Source organism: Anolis carolinensis, chromosome 2 (genome assembly GCF_035594765.1).
Source record: "Anolis carolinensis isolate JA03-04 chromosome 2, rAnoCar3.1.pri, whole genome shotgun sequence".
Taxonomy (NCBI): domain Eukaryota; kingdom Metazoa; phylum Chordata; class Lepidosauria; order Squamata; family Dactyloidae; genus Anolis; species Anolis carolinensis.
The window spans coordinates 314,596,800-314,615,584 of record NC_085842.1 but is presented as its reverse complement, the minus strand read 5'-3'; the positions used below and the strand labels follow the sequence as shown (position 1 = coordinate 314,615,584).

Below are 18,785 nucleotides of genomic sequence, written 5' to 3'. Positions count from 1 at the left end.
CAGAGGGAGGGAGTTATTTTTCTAAAGGGGCCCAAAATAAATTAGAAACAAAAGTGAGCTCTTAAGGTATAATAGGAATGGCCCTGTGGAGAAGTAATGATGAGCCGAAGGTTGGACAGGAGGCTCTTTGAAGTCGCTTGTCAAATTTGCAACAGCTTCCCAGGATGATGCTGTGCTCTTCGGTGGGTTGTGTGACCTTGTAAACCCCGATAGGTGGCAACCGCTTGTGCCCCCTCCCCATCCCAACTTCTTCAGAGGGAGCAAAATACAAATATAGCAAGTATTGACTCCGCCTAAAGGCAAGCAACAGCACTTTGGTCTTTGACCTTTGAAGCCACCTAAGGTAGTCAATAAACTCTAGCTGTTCGATGCTGGGGCCCACCACCCATTTTGAAGTGGGAGCTGTTTTACCTTGAACCAGGATCCAAGTAACCACAGCAACAGGAAGTAGGCTCCTGCCTCCAAGAAGCAAGGATCCATAAATCAAGAGTCCCTAATGCAAATGCGGTGTGCAGGTAGAGATTGGGAGAGGATAAGAGCTTTGTGAGGGATTACCTTTGGAAAATGGATGTCTGCCCCTTGATATGGCGAATTGCAGTTTCACAGAGGACTGGGTTGGAGGGGGTGGAGTTGATGGAGTTTTTTTATCAATAGAGGTCGAGGGGTTACAGCTGCTAGTTTTCACAGGGCTTTTTATACAGGATCTTCTGCTTAATTATCAACAGATGTTGAATCCAGGAGGTGGTTAGCATTATTACATCTTACATATATATTCTCTCTCTCTCTTTCTCATACACACACACATCTGTACACATGTTACAATTGTTTCCATCTTTGAAATGTTGGCATGGCTCTTAATGTGTTGCACATTTTTATGACATATGACACCATCTCATGTGGTTTGCACATTTCTGCTTTATTATCTGAAATCAGCACAGGAAAGCTACTCATCCCAATTCTGAAAGTAATGAGATCTCAAACTCTGCAGGGCAATATAAACGCTCCAAAAATGTAAGAGGATATGTGAGATTTCCAACAGCAGTGACCTTTGGTTTTTGATACCTAGGAGAACTCATGCTGGGCTCCAACTTTCACTCTGGGACCAATTCATCCCTCCAACCCCCATGCATTCACTTTGAGTGGGAATTAAAATTAGCCTTGACTGTCCATTGGTGTTCTTGGAGAAATGGTGGAGAACAAATGAGATAATGAAGAGTAACTTCATGGTAGTAACTTTTGAGAAATCAGGTGCAAACTCTATTGTGTGGGTAGAACTTACTAGTGAGAAGCTATCTTGCCTGCTATCTTGGGTTGATAATGTGTGGGAGATTGTGCTGTAGGGTAAATGGTTGGACCATAATGAGATTCCTGTCTGTCCAAGTGCTTGTAATTGTGTGATAAGATACACGAGTACATGGAGGCACATGGAAAAACAGCCCTAAACAGAGATGTGATTATAATCTTTCCTCATATTGTTTTAAAAATAGACTTGGGAGGCAATAATGGGTTGGCTAGGAATCAATGTTTATGTTATGTCCGCAGGCAAAAAAGGACTGAAACCCAATAAAAAAAGTTCATAATCCTCTCTAGTATCAAAACTCCATTATTAGAAGCACATTTATAAGTGAAGAATGCTGGGGCGCTAGTTTCCCTTTGAAGTCCAGCAAGGCATTTATGGTATATTTCTGATTAGCCAAATTTCCTCGCCTGATAAATGTCATCATTTCTTCTTTCATTCTGCAGGAAACACCAGTTCTCACCTAAAAGCAGACCAGAATTCACATCACAATAAAAACGAGGGTTCTGCTTCGGCTGTGATGACCCGTCGGAAACCAGCATCTCTTGACGGCATTGCAATGTCCTCGGCCCCCATGCTCTCTCTCTTACCTTCATCAGCCACAGCACCATCAGAAGCAGGTAAGCATCGTTTTTGGGGGTTTCCAAAATGGTGGACAGTAACAGCACCCGTAGTGGACTTTGAATTATTAAGGCACTTGCTGGAAGCATCAGCCACTCTGTATCCATCCCACCAGGGAAAGTCACCAAAGTTTTAAGACATAATTATGCATTGCACAACTGAACCAGGACATCAAATATGCTGCTGAACACACAACAAAATTTATACTTGTACATCCATGTGCAAACTCCAGGCATACGCAATGTGCATAAACATCAGTGTGTGGCACACATTTACCTGCATAATGGCACCCTCATGTTCAAACTCTCTTGCCACCACATTGAATTGAATGCTGATGTTTTGCATCAATTAACTCCTGGAAATGTGTAGAACACCAACAGGATTCTGGCAAGAGTCTTTGGCACCATAACAACAAATAAGCTTTATTTGGTATAAGCTTGCCCACTTCTCCAGATGCATGGGGTGTAGCCTTATTATATATATATATATATATATATATATATATATATATATATATATATATATATATATATATATACACACACACACACACACACATACACACACACACACACACACACGGGCTGCTTGGAGAGCAGAGATGTAAAATAGATCCAAAAGATGCCAGAATGAGGACTTAATAGTGTTTATTAACAGCTGCTTATCATCTTTAGAAGGGGAAAAGTACAGGTCTTGTTATTCAAAGATCATTGGTGTGCAATAATTGCATGCATAGGATTGCATTATTCAGCCACAATCTTAAATTCACTCACTTGGCACTATTATCCCATTGTACATAGTGAAACAGACTTCAGAGTGAATAGGAAAAAGGTTCACATTACCTCCGTGATTTGCTGATGTTCAAAATTCATTTAGCTTATAGTTGCTGTTGGCACAGGGGTTTTCTTTAAAAAAGAAAACTGGAAGAGAAATCCTTTGAAAAGGAATGAACAAACAGCAGCAAGAGAGCCAGGGTAGAGTTGCTTGAGATGACACTAGAGAATTTTCTGAATCTCAATTTGGAGTTTGCAAGGCTTCCAGTGTCAATGAAGGTGGGACACGATTTGTTCCTTTAAGTGCCTTCTACTAGACTTATTCCTAGCAAGTATTAATAAGATTGTTAACTCATATTAGAGCAGAAAAGGGGAAAGTGTTAATTGGTTTCATTCTAATTAAGCAAACTACTGTATATACTCATGTATAAGTCTAGAAATTTTAGTCAAAATTGATCCCAAAAATACATGTTAACTTTTTTATGGGTCGATTTAAGTACTGTACCTCGAGCCTTATCAATAAAGGAATGATCCCCTTCTCTGTGTAGAGTCGTGAAATGCAAGAGCTTTGTGTGTCCCAGGAAAACCTCAAAGGAGCACTGAACCCCTCTACTTTCTCCTCCATAATAGCACTTTTGGCCTTTCTGAATGCCTGTGTCAGAAAATAGTACCCCTGAAGTAGCACTGGCCCTTTCTCTTCTATAGAATAGCCCTCAATTTATCCCTGGATCACATCAAAATACATAATTTTGCCATTGTATTGTATTTTATGCTGCGATTGTATTGTATTTTACTTAGAGCAAAGGATGAAAACATTTTTAACATAATTAAGAATATAATTTTTAAAATAATGAAAAACACAAAAATCCATAATTTGGGCCCCAAACTAGCCTTCAACTAATACATGAGGTTGGTTTATACACAAGTATATGAAGTAGTATATCTGTATAGCACATGCCAGCTTAAAATGTTGGTCTGTCTTTCAGGCTGATGTAGATCATTTATTGAAAACTCATGCTGTGTTAATGAAATAGGAAACGATGTTGAAAATCTCCTCCAACAGACCCATAACAGTTTTGGAGTTCGATGTCATCTGTAAGCTTTGCTCCCCTCCTCTCTACAGCTTGGAAGGCAACTGATGTAGAAACATCACCACTTCAACAGTTTGAATTGAACCTATACCTTCCTATGACTATTGGGTTACAATTTTGGATCAGCTGTTCTTGGGAAAAGGGATAATATCACCCCGTGACCTTCCTTTAGGTTGTACCAATATGGCTTAACTCATCAGAAGTTAACTTTTCTGGCTATTTCTCAAACCATTTTGAGAGGTTTTTGGAGTATTAGAGGTTCTGTATGTGCAAGAAATAGTAAATTTGGGAACTTTTGGCCTTGCTATCAGGAAAAAAACCAAAATCATTGTCAGAAGTTCCTGTCTGATGAGACTATAATCACTCATCTCAGGAGATGAAAACAATTTCTAATTTCTGGACTCCTTTAATTCATTAATTCATTCAATCTACCAAGGTAATTTTAATGACATGTTTACAGGTTTATGATATAAATTATTGTTCTTCTTTGAATGCCTTCATCATAAATAATTCTGAAATATTTTCTATTATTCTATTCAGTATGCCATTTTCCCATCTTTCCCCCATTATTCATAATCCGCAGCCCCAGCAAATCTTCTTGTCGGTCGGTATTCATCATTTTTCAGCCATTATTTTTGCAGACTGAGGTGCCAGTGTCAGTTGTTTCCTAACTTAATCATCTCCCTTTCCTTCTGCTTTGCAGCCAGCTCACCACTCAAGAAACGATTCAAGCGCTGTGAGATCGAAGCGATCCAGTGCGAGGTGCGGAAGATGTGTAACTACACCAAGATTCTCTCCACCAAGAAGAACCTGGATCACGTCAACAAAATCCTGAAAGCCAAGCGGCTGCAGAGACAATCAAAGACAGGCAATAACTTTGTCAAGAAGAGGCGAGGGCGTCCCCGGAAACAGCCCCTGTCTTTTGAGGACGACTCCAGAGACCAAATGCCCGTTTTGGAGAAATGTGTTGACCTGCCTTGCAAACGGGGTCAAAGATTTGCGCTGAATCCTTTAATACTGGAACAAGCGGCCCATCAGGATACGATTTCGGCCACCATTGAGGCCGTCGTACATATGGCCCGAGTGACCCCGCTGCCTCCGCCCCCTCCACCGCCCCAAGCCCCCTCTTCACGGACAGCGAGGGTTGGGAAAAGGAAAAACAAATTGCAACAGTGTCTGGCGGAAGAGGAGGTGGCAGTGAAGGTGAAAAGGCACCGGAAAACGCGAGGAAGTGAAAGCGAAACCTAATAACAGACATGGCCAATCAGAGGACAGTGTTGGATGGTGAGTGTCCTGGGACCAGTGGACCAGAGCTCTGGGATGGGACCCTCCACTCAACCTCTTCGACATTTACAGCATCAGACTTGCTCAGTATTTCAGTAGCACAGCAGCCATTCAGAAACCAGACAGGAATGATCAGTAATAATATTATTATTGAGGTAGGGGATCAAGAGCAAGGCTTTCTAAACCTAGCAAGTCTGTCTTTTTTGCAGACTTTCTGTGGACAACAGCAACAATGCCCAAAGTTGTGTTTCTTGTGTATCAGAAAGGAAGGGGGGTTTGCCCAGAGTCACCAGAACTTCACACTTGGTAGGACTAATATTATCCGTACCAGGATTGTCATTGCCGTCCGAACAGAGGCTTCTGCAGCTTTTTAATAGATGCATGGCAGAAAGAAATGTATCACCAGCAGCTTTTCAGTCACTGCTGTTCACCTGAAAGGAAAAAAATGCACTTATTTAGAGTTCTCTTTGTCATTCAGCTGTTTAAGTAGCAAGAGCCCCTGTAAGGAGCAAAATTGGCAACCCTTGGAAGTGGAAATAACTTCTGCTCTCTTTTTTAAAAAAGTGTAAAAATTCCTCGACTTGGTTTTAATCTGCTTTGCAAAATATTGTTCATTTGTCTTACCAGGTTTGCAGGGGGTTTTTTAAGAATCTCTGGGCAGGCTTGGGACAGCTATCTTGGGAATCTTATGGTTTTTTCCTTCCCCATTCCTCAAAAATGTTCCTAATTTGAGTAATATAGAGAGGATGAGTGAAACCCCCACCAAAATCAAGGAAATCTCTGATTAACCTTCTGTGATATAATGAAAAACTTAGCATTTCATGTAAGAACAGATGCCAGCTTTTCACTAGCAAAGTGACTGGCATGTCCCATTGGTGATGGAAGCAAAGGTTCACCCAGTTGGTTTGGGTAGCAGAAAAAAAATTGGAACATATCAGCAAAAACCAGAAAGATTGTCAGTGTCTTATTAAGAAGCAAGGACTTCTAATGGTTTCTGGGTGCATCAAATATTTCCTGTTGTTTCCACATCAGTTGGGAAACTTGGGGACAAACATTTTCTGTATGTTTGCGTCCAAGCGTTATAGTAATGTCTTCACTTGGTTTTTCTAAGCAAATCTATACATATACACAAAACCACAGAAACAGCGAAAGTGCTTCAAAAATGTTCCACCCGGAAATTAAGAGCAGAGGAAAAAATATTTCTTGACAGGCATTTTGTGAATTCAAATATAAAAGGATTAAGTGTTCTTATCTGAAAATATATATATTGAAGATGATTGAAATGTTCAAAGGGTATTACCACTGCCGTTGTACTAATACCACTTTGGACACTCTTCCCCAACCCCCAAATTGTGGTTGCCTTAATGAAAAAATACTTTGGCTTTTCCCCCTTTTTGTACATATTGTAATTATAACGAAATAATTGGGGAAAACCGTCTGCATGCACACAAACAGTGTCATAAATTGTCAGTTTCTCTCTAAATTGTCAGTTTCACTTGTCCAGTTCAAACTCAAAGTGTTCTTTTATTGACCAGTATTTTTTAAAACTTGGATCTATATCCGAAGCAATTTTGCATTGCAAAATTAATAATCATTATTATGTTGTTTGAGGTCAAACGATTCAGACTTTAACACAAGTCCTGTTTAATTACAGTAATTCTACTTTACTTGGTATTTTAAAACAGAAAGACCATCTTTTTTAAAAAGACAATTTAAGATTCAGAGATGAGCAGTTTCTTTCTTTTCCCTGTAAATCTCATCAGGGTAGGGTTGCATAGTGGTTGAATAGTTTCTGCTCTTGAGACATGATGGTTCAGTAATACAGAAAGGAAATATTTAAAAGAATAGATATTTTGGATCATGCTTCATGCATCTGACATAATGGGTTACCAAGCACAAACATTCATGTGTGTGTTTGTAGGATACGACAAGATTATAACACAGTTGCCTTCTTTAGAAATCAAAATAATTTTTAGGATTTAACTATCTTGGGTTGCACTTCTAAGCTTCCATCCATTTTTATCTACTTAAGACCAATCTCGAACATCAGTTTTGTTGTGTAGCAGTCTTATTCACTGGGCAGATTTCCCAGGGCAGTTGTTCACATGGCCAGGGAGTACATTCACTCATGCATTTCACCTCCTCCATCTCATCACAACTGCCATTCTTACTACCCATTGAATTCCATCTATAACTGTTGCAGGTGCCTCTGCTGACTTGAGAACAGAGCACCCATGTGACCAGCACAATGGAGGGAATGCTCTCTCCTCCTGGTCGTGCGGACACCTCATTCTAACACCAGAAAAGACACCCATATGACCAGGAACAGGAGCAGGTTGGAACCCTTTGTCATGCTGGTCATTCAGGTGCCCTGCTCTTTATCTCAATAGAGTTCCCTGCAGTGACCAGGAAAGAAGAATGGCACCTGTGTTGAGACTGGAGAGCAGATTTGGCAAAATCAGACCTAATCCATCTGTCCACACTGCCCTGAACTTGTAAAATACTTCAGAGTTTTTGGCAAACTCTATAGATTATCTCCTCCTTTGTCCCAGCAGAGCAGAATTGGTTTTACGAGGGCTATCCACAAAGTAGATTACATTTTGGATTTTAAAAAGGACAAAGTATATGATAAATCATTCTCCCACTTGTGTCCTCAGCTCTTCCCCCCTTCTCCCTTCCTGCAGCGTCACCAAAAAGCTGCGTTGCCAGCCACGCCCCCATTTTTGGAAACAGAGGAGAGAGGCGACTGAATTTCCTGGGGCAGAACTTTCCAAACTCATTTATCTATCTGAGACGTGCCTAGATTTCAATGTGGATTACGTGAGATGTAGTATTGGGATATGGCTTTCAGCTGCATATGTTAAATGATTTCTCCTATACTTTGTCCTTTTTAAAATCCAAAACGTAATCTACTTTGTGGATAGCCCTCGTAACTACCCCTCCCCTTTCCAATGGGATGTTCACTTAAAGTAGCTGTGTGCCATGAATTCATATAACCTTCTATTTAAGGTGTGACCAAGGGTTGTTGTTTCTTGCTAGACAAGCTCCTAACCTCATATTGCACTAACATGCAATGTGATATAAAAAATACGAAAACTGCACCACATGACTCAAGAATCAGCTTACTGCTTCCATCCGCCATTGGTTTTTGGAAAGTCTAATCTACCATTCAGTAGTGAACATGGTTACGATTTCCAGTTGTTTTGGCATGCTGTAACATCCATTCCCTACACAGTTCCCATTTGGCCATGATCCTTATCAGTCCTGAGTAAGAGTGTGCCTGAACAACAAAAAGTATTTTAGCAAAATTTTGGATTCCCCCCCCAAAAAAAAAAAGAAAAAGAAAAGATGTATATGCTTTGAAGAAGAATTGCCTGGTGTAATGTGGGAATAGGAGAAAAGATGTGGGAGATGCCAAGGTCTGCAGCAGCTCACTGATGCTTGTAGACAACTCAGATATTCCTCACTCAGCTGATACTTTTTTCCTAATGGCTTGCATGCATCAGTTGTAACCCTCCAAACCAAATGTAGCTTGTTAACCGTTTACAGAAAGCTCAGTAGGACCTGGCAGAAAGCGAAAATGCCAGCTTCATCTGTTCTCTGCTGCAAAAGGCCTCTGTGCCATCCGTAGCCAGTGGCGATTCTTTGCCTTGATGGCTCACAGATTGAGGGATAACTCTTTTATAGCAAGATTGGTGCTGAGCCATTGAACATCTGTCAACTCAAATGATTCTTTGATCCTCACATTACAAGGCACTTGCTTTTTTCAATGCAAATATAAATCCTCATAAAGGAAAAATGTTAGCAGCTCTGAGTGTTTTGACATCAGAAAGCACTTGAGATACAGGGAATGTGTTCTCATTAATCTGATCACTGCAGATTTCGCTTTCAGTCCCAATTTCTTATGACTGATCTACCTTTGACACCTTTAAAAGCATAGGCACACAAACAACACACACATTCGAACAGCTGAGGTGCCCATTTGACAACCCTGTTTCTGTGGACTTATTCTTAGTTTACATTTCTATGCTCATTTTAAGTACCTGCAGGTTATTATTTTTAAATGAGAGATTTTAACATATTTTTAAGTTCCATTTCTTTAAGCATTTTAATTCATATTCATTGTTTGCATTCATCCACACACTGAAATGCTGAAATGCATGTTCAAATATAGTCAACCCTTGACATTTCCTGAGGCATAGGACCTCATGAAAGGTGCAAAGGACCCCATGAAAGCAAATGAAGCATGTATTATTTCTCATTAGTATTTCAGGTAGTATTTTTCATTCATCGTTCATTCTCTCTCTCTCTCTCTCTCTCTCTCTCTCTCTCTCTCTCTCTCTCTGCACCTTCAAGCCACCTGTCAACTTAAGGGCAACCACATGAATTTCATAGTGTTTTTTAATGCAAGGACTATTCAGATATAGTTTTGCCAGTTCCTTCTGAAATATAAATTATAGCATCTAGTATTTGTTAATAGTCTCCCATCCAGGTACTAGCCAGAACTCACCTTGCTTTGCTTCCAAGGCCTGCCCAAGGTCACCCACAGGGATTTCATGGCTAAGCAGGGATTTGAACTATATATTCCAGAATTGTAGTCCAATGCTTAAACCACTCCACCACACTGACTCCAAGCATTTCAGCAGGAAGCCTTAAAAAAGAACCCTACCCCTCCATCTGTCTAGATTTGATTGTAGAAACATTGAAATATCCAAAAACAAAGGTGTCGGAGGATCATGGAAATTCATGCTTGCACATGTACACAGAGATAAGGTGATATAGCAGGTTGGAAATTTCTAGCCATATTAGTCCAATTTAATACTCCAGGGCTCATCCCACCAACTCAAAATTGAAGGTATGAATGGACACTCTAGATAGGGCATATCCATTCAAAATCAAAAGTGTGAATGGAGGTTTCCAGGTCTGTTTACCTCTCCTTGGCTGATTCTGAGCAAGTCCCTAGACCACACTACTCTTTCAGTGAAATACTAAGTACTATATGGTCCACCTGTGTTATATTGTCATGGAATCAAAGAGTTGGAAGTATTTAGAGGGGTAATCCAGTCTATCCTCATTCTGTCATAGGAAAACACAATCCAAACACTCCCGACAGATGGCCATTCAGTCTCGGTTTAAAAACCTCCAAAGGAGACTACACCACGCTCTGAGGCATTCTCCAATGCGGAATTGTTCATTTTGAGGAAAGAAGGAAAGGGCCAGAAGAACCCATTAAAATCAGACTCAATGCATGTGCATACAAGCTGAAATGTCAACATACTGAAACATGAGTACCAATAATGCAACTGATTATGAAAGTAATATGTGTAGGTTCATTTGAGATATATATATATATCTCCCTCCACCAACTCCCCAAAGGAATTTGGGGTGGCCAACAAAATATAGCAAAATGCATAAACACATAAATCTGAAACGATAAAAACCACAGAATTACAACCACACACACACATAATTACAATGTAAAACATTAAAATTCATAAAATACATATTCATAGCTGTGGATAAAAACAAGTTGTTTCAAACAAGTTGTTGCTATGCTTCCTATTTGGTCCATCAGTGGTGAATATCACAGTAAAGATGCTGTGAAGTTGAACCTCCGTCCTCTCTTGAATATTTTTCCCTTTAAAAAGTTGGGGTGAAGTCAAACATATACTTTTAAATTCTGTGCAATCTGGTCAGCACATGTTCTTCTTTCTGTTTTTCGGTGGGAACTGGAACAAGGTCTATTTCTAATTACATTTTCTGTTTAGACACACGGCCATTTAGCTACTAAGGTGCAACAATTCCTGATTTACACCTCAATTCTAAACATTTGCAGGAGCATATCTTGCTGGCAACATTGGCCTAACGTTATTGTTTGGAAATTTAATGACACTATTGGATTTGCTCCATCCAAACCATTAAATTGCTAGCACAGCAAAAGAAAAAAGTCTTAGGACTGGGTTGTTAATCAGAAGCACATTTCAACCAAGGAAATTTATTGGAGATCTTCATAAAATGCCTGCCTACGAAGTAATAAAACAAGCAATCATTTACAAGCTTGTTTCCCCCTCCCCTTCAGTTAGAGAAAAAGAAATTGAAATAAAGGAAAGGAGATGCCAATTTTGTCAACATGGGAAGGAAAAAAGAAATGGTACATGCCCATGTCAATTGGTTTATTTTTGTTAATGCTGTTTCTTAAATGATGATGATGATGGTGATGATACTAAATGCACACAAAGTGTTAAATATGTATATACTGTATTTCAAAAATATAAAAAAAAATCCTACAAAAATGAACGGGGCACAAGATTGTTCTATAAGTCGTGCTGGCTACTTTTTAGTTTGTATTCATAAGTGGTTTTTAAATGCCTTTTTTAACGTGTAATTTGCATGTTCTCCTTTGATTGTATGTAAACATATTTTAGAGCAAAAATGTATTTGTATTTTATTGAATATAGAGGCAAGACAAAAACTTGTACATTTGTTTGAAATGTTCTTTTTGTAACGGTTTTTATTCATGAGGCATTTTTGTACATTTAAAAAATGGATACAGACTTGCTGTTATTTGAGGGTTAGGTACATCTGGCATGCTAAAATGTCATGCTTTTTCATGATTTTAAATGTTGGTTTTTAAACTTTTTTTTCTAAAAGGAAGCTCCTTTCGCTACCAAATCAGGTTAGCACAGTATAGAGCACTTAACTATTAAAAAAATACAAGAAAAAAGGAAAAAAAGTTAATCCTATTCATATGTTATTCATTGTGTGAAATTAAAGGAATTCAAATCAGTCTACCATGAGTTGTGAATTCTTTTGTCTTAGTTTCCATCTGGTTCACATCACTGAGAAGTTTAATAGCTCTAGGGATACAAATGTATGCACTCACCAATTCTCTTTTGTGGTCATGGATAAATCTGGCTCCCTCTCTTTTTGAAAAAAAGTTCCTAAAAACTTTGTTTAAAATCAAATACAGTTGCGGGTTTTGTTACTCGCCCTTTTTTTAGTGTAGCTCTCCTTTTCCAAGATATGTGAGAGAGGTTGAATCTTTAAAAGCAGCCAGTCATTACTAGAGATGCTGGCTCCTCCAATCCCAAAGTAATCCTTATGTTTATTAGGTGTAGTACCCAACATTGTTCACTTGTTATTAATTGCCATCAAGATGACTTCAAATTATGATGACTTTCTGAATGAGAGGCTTCCAAGTCCTGTTATCAACAGCCCTGTCAGGGAACCGAGCTGGCGCAATGGGTTAAAACCTTGTTCTAGCTGAACTACTGACATAAAGGTTCGAATCCACAAGACGGGGTGAGCTCCCATCCTTCAACCCTACTGCCCATGTGGGGACATGAGAGAAGCCTCCTACAGGATGGTAACACATCCGGGCATCCCCTGGACAATGTCTTTGTAGATAACCGATTCTCTCACACCAGAAGAATTTGCAGTATGTTCTCAAGTCACTTCTGACATGATAAAAAACAGTCCTGTCCAGATCTTGCAAATTGAGATCTTGATTGATTGAGTCTGTCCACCAGGTGACGAATATGGTCCAAGAAGCAAGAGAAGACTAGAAGGAATAACTGGCTCTAAAGATATTGCCATTGGGAAGGATAGGTTCTTGGGTCATGCTCTCTACAGTTATGAAGATGGACTTCTGGCAAGAAAATAGTTGGAAAGAGTATATGTGCTAGATTTGGAAAGGCATTCAACAGAGGTGTGCAGGGAATGGAGAGAGTAATTTAGTAATTCAAGTACTGAAGTCAATAGCCTCAATGATGTAGGTAAATTGGGCAGAAAGTTCAAGAACCCACCAGCAAAGGAAAAGCAGTTGGAGAGAAATATGTCTCTACACTAATGTACAGATCAGGTTAATAAATAAGAGGAACTTGAACTCTTAATAATGATGCAAGTAAGAAATCTGAGAGATTAGTGTCATGGTTGAAATGTAGAAATGGGGTATAACATAATTCAAAGAAATAGAACATACAGGGAAGGGATATTATTTGCCATTTATGTGTGTATTTGTGAACAGAGCCATGACTTAGAACATTGAAAAAAGATGACTGGCTAAAAATTAAAGGGAAAGAAAACAACAGTGACATCATTGAGGGGGGGGGTCTAAGCCAGATGCAAGGCGTGATGTTGGAAATAGAATTACACACCATTCTAGTGAGAAAGAAAAATTGGAACTGTCTAAAGATATCAGGAAGGGTGAACATTTCAGATGAGCTGAGATTTAAGAAACATGTATAAGAAAAGGAAGGGGGAAATCACCAATGAGGAATGCAACTGAATAGTATTTATAAGAAAAAAAGCAGACAATCTAAAGCTCAATATCGATTGCTAGAGAGCTACTGTCCAATTTGGGTAAAATAAAAAGGGGGATCTTGGGGAGGGGGGCTGTGTTCAGAGCAAGATGAGCAAGTAAATGTTAGCACCACTGCATAGAGAATAGAGTACAGGCAAAAGACAGAACTGCTCAACATAATTTTCTCCCAAAGCCAACACCGTGCTAAACCTGGTGAAAATAGCATAATAATACTGTAAAGAAACCATGGTCTATAACAGGCAAGAGGTCCAGAAATACCTAACTAAATTCATTTAAGTTTCAAAGTTTTGATATATTGCTTAAAAGGTTATCATAGGAATTTGCAGGTGTCATATCAGAGTCACTGCCAATACTCTTTGAGAATACTTGGAGAACTGGAGAGGTTTCGGCAGATTGAAGGAGGACAAATAGTGTCCACATGTACAAAATGGTAAAAAAAAAAAAAAGGACCCAAACAACTACCAACCAGACATACAATCAGAAGTGTGCTAGATTAGATAATTAAACACCCAGTCAGTAAGTCTATAGGAATGTGGGTTTTCTAAAAAATAAAATAAAAAGGCATGCCAGATCAATCCCTCTCTCCCTTCCCCTTCTCTCCCCCTTCACTGTGATAGAATTCTAAACTTGGTAGATCCAGGGAATACTGTGAATGTAGTATATCTTGATTTCAATGAGGCCTTTGATGAGACCTTCTATGATATTCTTGCACACAAGCTTGTAAAGTGTGAGCTAGATAATTCTGTTATTAGATAGATTTGTAACTGGTTGATTGACCAAACTCAAAGAACATACAATGGTTCTACTTCATCCTGGAGAGAGGTGACTAATCAGATGCTACAAGGTTTTGTGCCGGACTCAATACAAGTGGTCCCTGAGTTACAACTGAAGTTTTATCGCCAATGCTTGTTTCCACAACAAGCTAATTTTTTGTTCAAATTCCAATTATCACAGGGACAGAAAGTGAGGTGAAATTTTCGGAACATGGATGGAGACAGAAAAAACAAACACAAGGATGTTCTTCCCTATGCTTTCCAAAGATAGATAGATAGAGAGAGAGAGAGACAGACAGACAGACAGACAGACAGACAGACAGACAGACAGACAGACAGGGCTGGAGTTACACTTTAAACATGTCCCTGTTCCAACTTACATACAAATTCAACTTAAGAACAAACCTACAGAAACATATCTTGTTCTTAACCTGGGGACTGCCTGTACTATTCAACTTCTAGGAAATGACTTAAATAACAAAATAGAGGATGTGTCCTACCTATCGAATTTATAGATGACACCAGGAGGCATAGCAGTAAATAATGTCTTTACTAGTTTTCTGTGAGTTTTCCAGGCCATATGGCCATGTTCCAGAAGCATTCTCCCCTGATGTCTCACCCACATCTATACCAGGCATCCTCAGAGGTTGTGAAGTCTGTTGGAAACAAGGCAAGTGGGGTTTATATATCTCTGGAATGCCCAGGGTTCATTCCTGCATGTCTTTACTGCAAGCACTGTTTGACAGTGGGGAAAAAACATAGACTCCCCTCCTATGGGAGGATTTTAAATGGAGATGAGATTGCCCCATTTCTTTGGGAGTGCTTGGAGGTTGGAGTAGATAGCTCTTGGAGTACCTTTCAACCATATGATTCTTTAAGTCCCTAAGTACCAGCCCTTCACTTTCTTCCTGGCTATTCTTATGCTGGATCAGCTCCCCAGCAAAAGAAAAAAGCCATAAGATGTATTTCCGGGCATTGTAATCATTCTCTCTGGGCTTTCTTGTTATATTGAATTGGCCTGAAGAATATCCATCCACTTTAATAAATTCTAACATAAAAAATTAATTAATCATAGATTAGCTTTGGAATTAATAGGCAATAGAGAATTAAGGCACATTAAGAAAAACCTTAACAAGTTAATATCCAGGAAGTTGATTGACTAGTTATTTCCAAGCTGTTGTTCCAATATCTGCAGAAGCAAGAACGAGTAGAATTGTGCTAGAATCCTGGAATCATAGAGCCAGAATGGGCCTGATGGGAGGTTGAGGCCGACTCTCTGCTCCGTGAAGGTCCTCCAGGTAAAGCATCACCATTAGGTAACTGTCCAGCCCCTTCTGAAGACATCTAAAGAAGGTGACCCTTTCATCTCTCTAGGCAACTGGTTCAATTGCCAAACCACTCTTATAGGCAAAACCTCTTCTAATTTTTGGTTGAAATCTATCCTTTTGTAACTTTAAAAACATTATTTATTTATTTAGAGTATTTATACCCCAATCTTCAGCCACGAAAACTCACAAATGTTTAATCTGACAGTTTCTTGCCCTCTGGTTTATAATCTAAATTAGACATGGAAGAAAATGGGAATGGCAGTGAGGAGGGGATTAAGTCCATAGATCCTATTATTCTTTTCTCTCCCTTTGAGGTCAGGATGGCTGTTGGGACACACAGTTTTCTCTTCACCAAGTTCAACATTCCCAGCGCCTTCAACCTTTCTGCATGCCTCACCCTTTTGTTCTCCATGCTCTTCTCATCCTTGTTGCCCACTTCTGAACCTGCAACATATCTTTCTTAAAATGAGGCACCCAAAACTGAAGATACGACTCCAGATGCAGTGGGACTCTTGACTCGGAAATTAAGCTTCTATTAATGCATGATAATTCATCTCACATATTCTCAACATACTGGCAAAACTCAGAAGCTTTTCCTTTCCAGGTAAAAACCATATTATGAAGTGGTGAGGTCAGTTGCGTTGGATACAGGGACTATGATCCTCTTGAGTTGCACAGACTGTTCCAAAATTGAGAAAACAAATTCAATTCACATGTGCTGGATTTGCTATTCAATTGGAAGTAAAATTGGCTTTTTAGATTTTTTTTATCAAGTCAGAAGTGACTTGAAAACATATTGCAAGTCCCTTCTGGTGGCTATTTGGTAATTTAGGGTTTTTGAGAGTGTTTGGACAGAAAGGAGGTCCTTATTGGTTCCACTGCCAAACCAATCTTATGTTCAAAATGCCTTCTAATGTCCAGATGGAATCTATCCTTCTGGGGCTGCACTTCACCCCAACATGTTTGAATTCATGTTCTGCTCCAAACTACTTACAGACACAGTTACATTTCTGCCACCCTGAAACCTGGGCATTTCTAACTCAGCATATGTGGCTGATGGTTCTGGGGGGTAGCGTTCTTCCCTCAACTTGTTTCATAATCTTGCATTTTAAATCTCCTTGGATTTCTAATTTAAGCCTTTCATACTCCGGAATATCTCCACCCTGTGGCCATTCCTATCATCTCTTCAGAGGCACGAAAGGACAATTGGAGGATAACTCTCCTTGTCATGAAGGGAGGCTGTAGGTCATGGCAGCAAAAGTCTGTTTTCTTTTTAAAATAAAAATTATGCATGGGAAGCATTGCATAATTTCCTCCCCTTTTTATTGCTTGGCTTTCCACCTTGATGAATTGCCTTTTATTTAGTCACATTAAACATCTCCTGTCTTAATCTGGAGGAGTTAATTGCCATTATGCTACAGTGAGGTATGCTCTGCATACATTTGCCTTTCATTTCAAGGAGATCCAATAGTTTGTTTCATAGGACAAACAACAGCAGAAGCAGAAGCTGAAATGGTGCAGTTGTATTGCTATGTCAATTTGGCACTGCCTCATGAGCAGCCTTAGTGACAGAGTCAAAAGCCCAGGAGATGTTGAGACACTATTAAAATCGTGGTAAAATACTAATGTAGAAGCCATTCTTACTCTATGAAATGGATGTAATGCAGTCTTCCCCTGTTGTCCTTCAGGTACCTGGGGCAACATCAGAATGTGAAAACTACATGGCAGTCGAGGGCCAAAGTTTTCCCTCTGACACCCCCTTCAAGCTATCATTTCCAGCTGCTGTTTTCTGATGAATAAAGGCTAATAGTTTTGGGGATGATCTGTTGGTACAGTTCTTAAATAGAAAAATATGTAAAATCATGCTATAAAATGTAAACATGGGGATGGTTTCAGGAGAAATTGAACGGGCCTCAGAGTCTACAAAAATGAAATTCAGGAACTATGCATGCCCCATGAGCAAACAGTTCCCCAATGCCTAGCTACAGTTTTCATCACAACCAAGCAACACTGCTGTGTAGGCTGTAGGTAGTGGAAATTGCAGTTCAATGCATCTAGAAGACAACAAGAAATCAAAGCTCAAGCAACTTTATTGCTCCCAGTAATCTGTAGGCAGCATGACTTATCACTACTTGCAGTATACTACCTTATTTACTGCAGTTGCAGAAATAGCCAAGACATGCACAGATATTTGGATGTACAGGCTTCTCAGAACTTTTAGCCCCTTACTTCCAATGCTTGGAAATTTCAGATAAGTTTAATTAATTTCATGAGGCACCTGCTTTTTCATCAGTTCTTCTTGCCTATGATGCTGGCTTGGGACTGCTTCTCAGGGCAGCTTCATAGGCTGAAATCATTAGTGAATATGTGCAGAAGCTCTTTTATAACTTAAACATGCATTCATAAATGAGAATGTTGTGTTATACATGTTTTTCAGTGGCCAAAATGCATTTGCAAACTAACATATTCTGTGTTCTACTTTTCAACCAATCCCACTTTCTGACAATGGTCCAGTTTCTAATTGTTACATCTTCCTATACAGTGGTATTATTGAGCAGGAGGAGGATGTAGTACAACCCCTGGATAATTATGTAAATGCATTTATGAGATAGGATACTAGCCTTTATTAGAAAACTCAGTCAGGAGAGTTCAATGTTTTGTTTTGTTTGTTTGGGGGGGTTTTGGGGGGGGGGCTGGTTACTGTGTTTCACCTAAAATGATGGGGTTAAAATTCTTCAAAGTTTGACGTGCCAAGTAAATTTTTATGAAGTTCCTTTTATGAAGTTCTACCTGGACATGTAAGCACTACTTTTAACACTATAGGTACTGTTTAGTGTGGTATTGTGTTGTATTGTTTATTATGATTTTTATTATTGAATATGGTTGGGTTTTAAATGCTATTTATTAAATTATGACAGTATGTATGTACTTGTTGGCATTGAATATTTGCCTTTTATGTTGTCAGTCGCTCTGAGTCCCGCACTGCAAAATGGGGTGGAATATAAATAAAGTTTTATTATTAATATTATTATTACTACTGGATTTAAACAGAGTTGCCTCTATGTAGAAATACAATCAGCTCTGCACATTGGTTGGGATTAGGGTCTTATGATATCATAAAACTGAAAAACCAAGGATGAAACAATTGCTTTATTTAATCTGGAGAACATTTCTCTATGATTTTTAGGTCTTCCAGCATTACTCTATCGTCAAGTTCTCACTGGAGAGCCTAGATATTTCTAGAGAGAATATTTAAATCGAATCCATGAAAAATCAAATCTTCAAAAGTCAAATG

General features: G+C 39.1%; 1 protein-coding gene across 2 annotated transcripts in view; it reads left to right on the top strand.

The window, feature by feature from the left end:
* setbp1 (SET binding protein 1) overlaps positions 1-11,857 on the top strand; it is a 274,065-nt gene extending 262,208 nt beyond the window's left edge. For both annotated transcript variants that reach the window (XM_062972595.1, XM_016991789.2), the window contains 2 exons: positions 1,744-1,917; positions 4,486-11,857. In XM_062972595.1, coding sequence (XP_062828665.1) covers positions 1,744-1,917; positions 4,486-5,030 — 719 coding nt within the window. In that variant the 3' untranslated portion in view covers positions 5,031-11,857. The remainder of the gene's footprint in view (positions 1-1,743; positions 1,918-4,485) is intronic.
* The last annotated feature ends 6,928 nt before the right edge of the window (positions 11,858-18,785 follow it).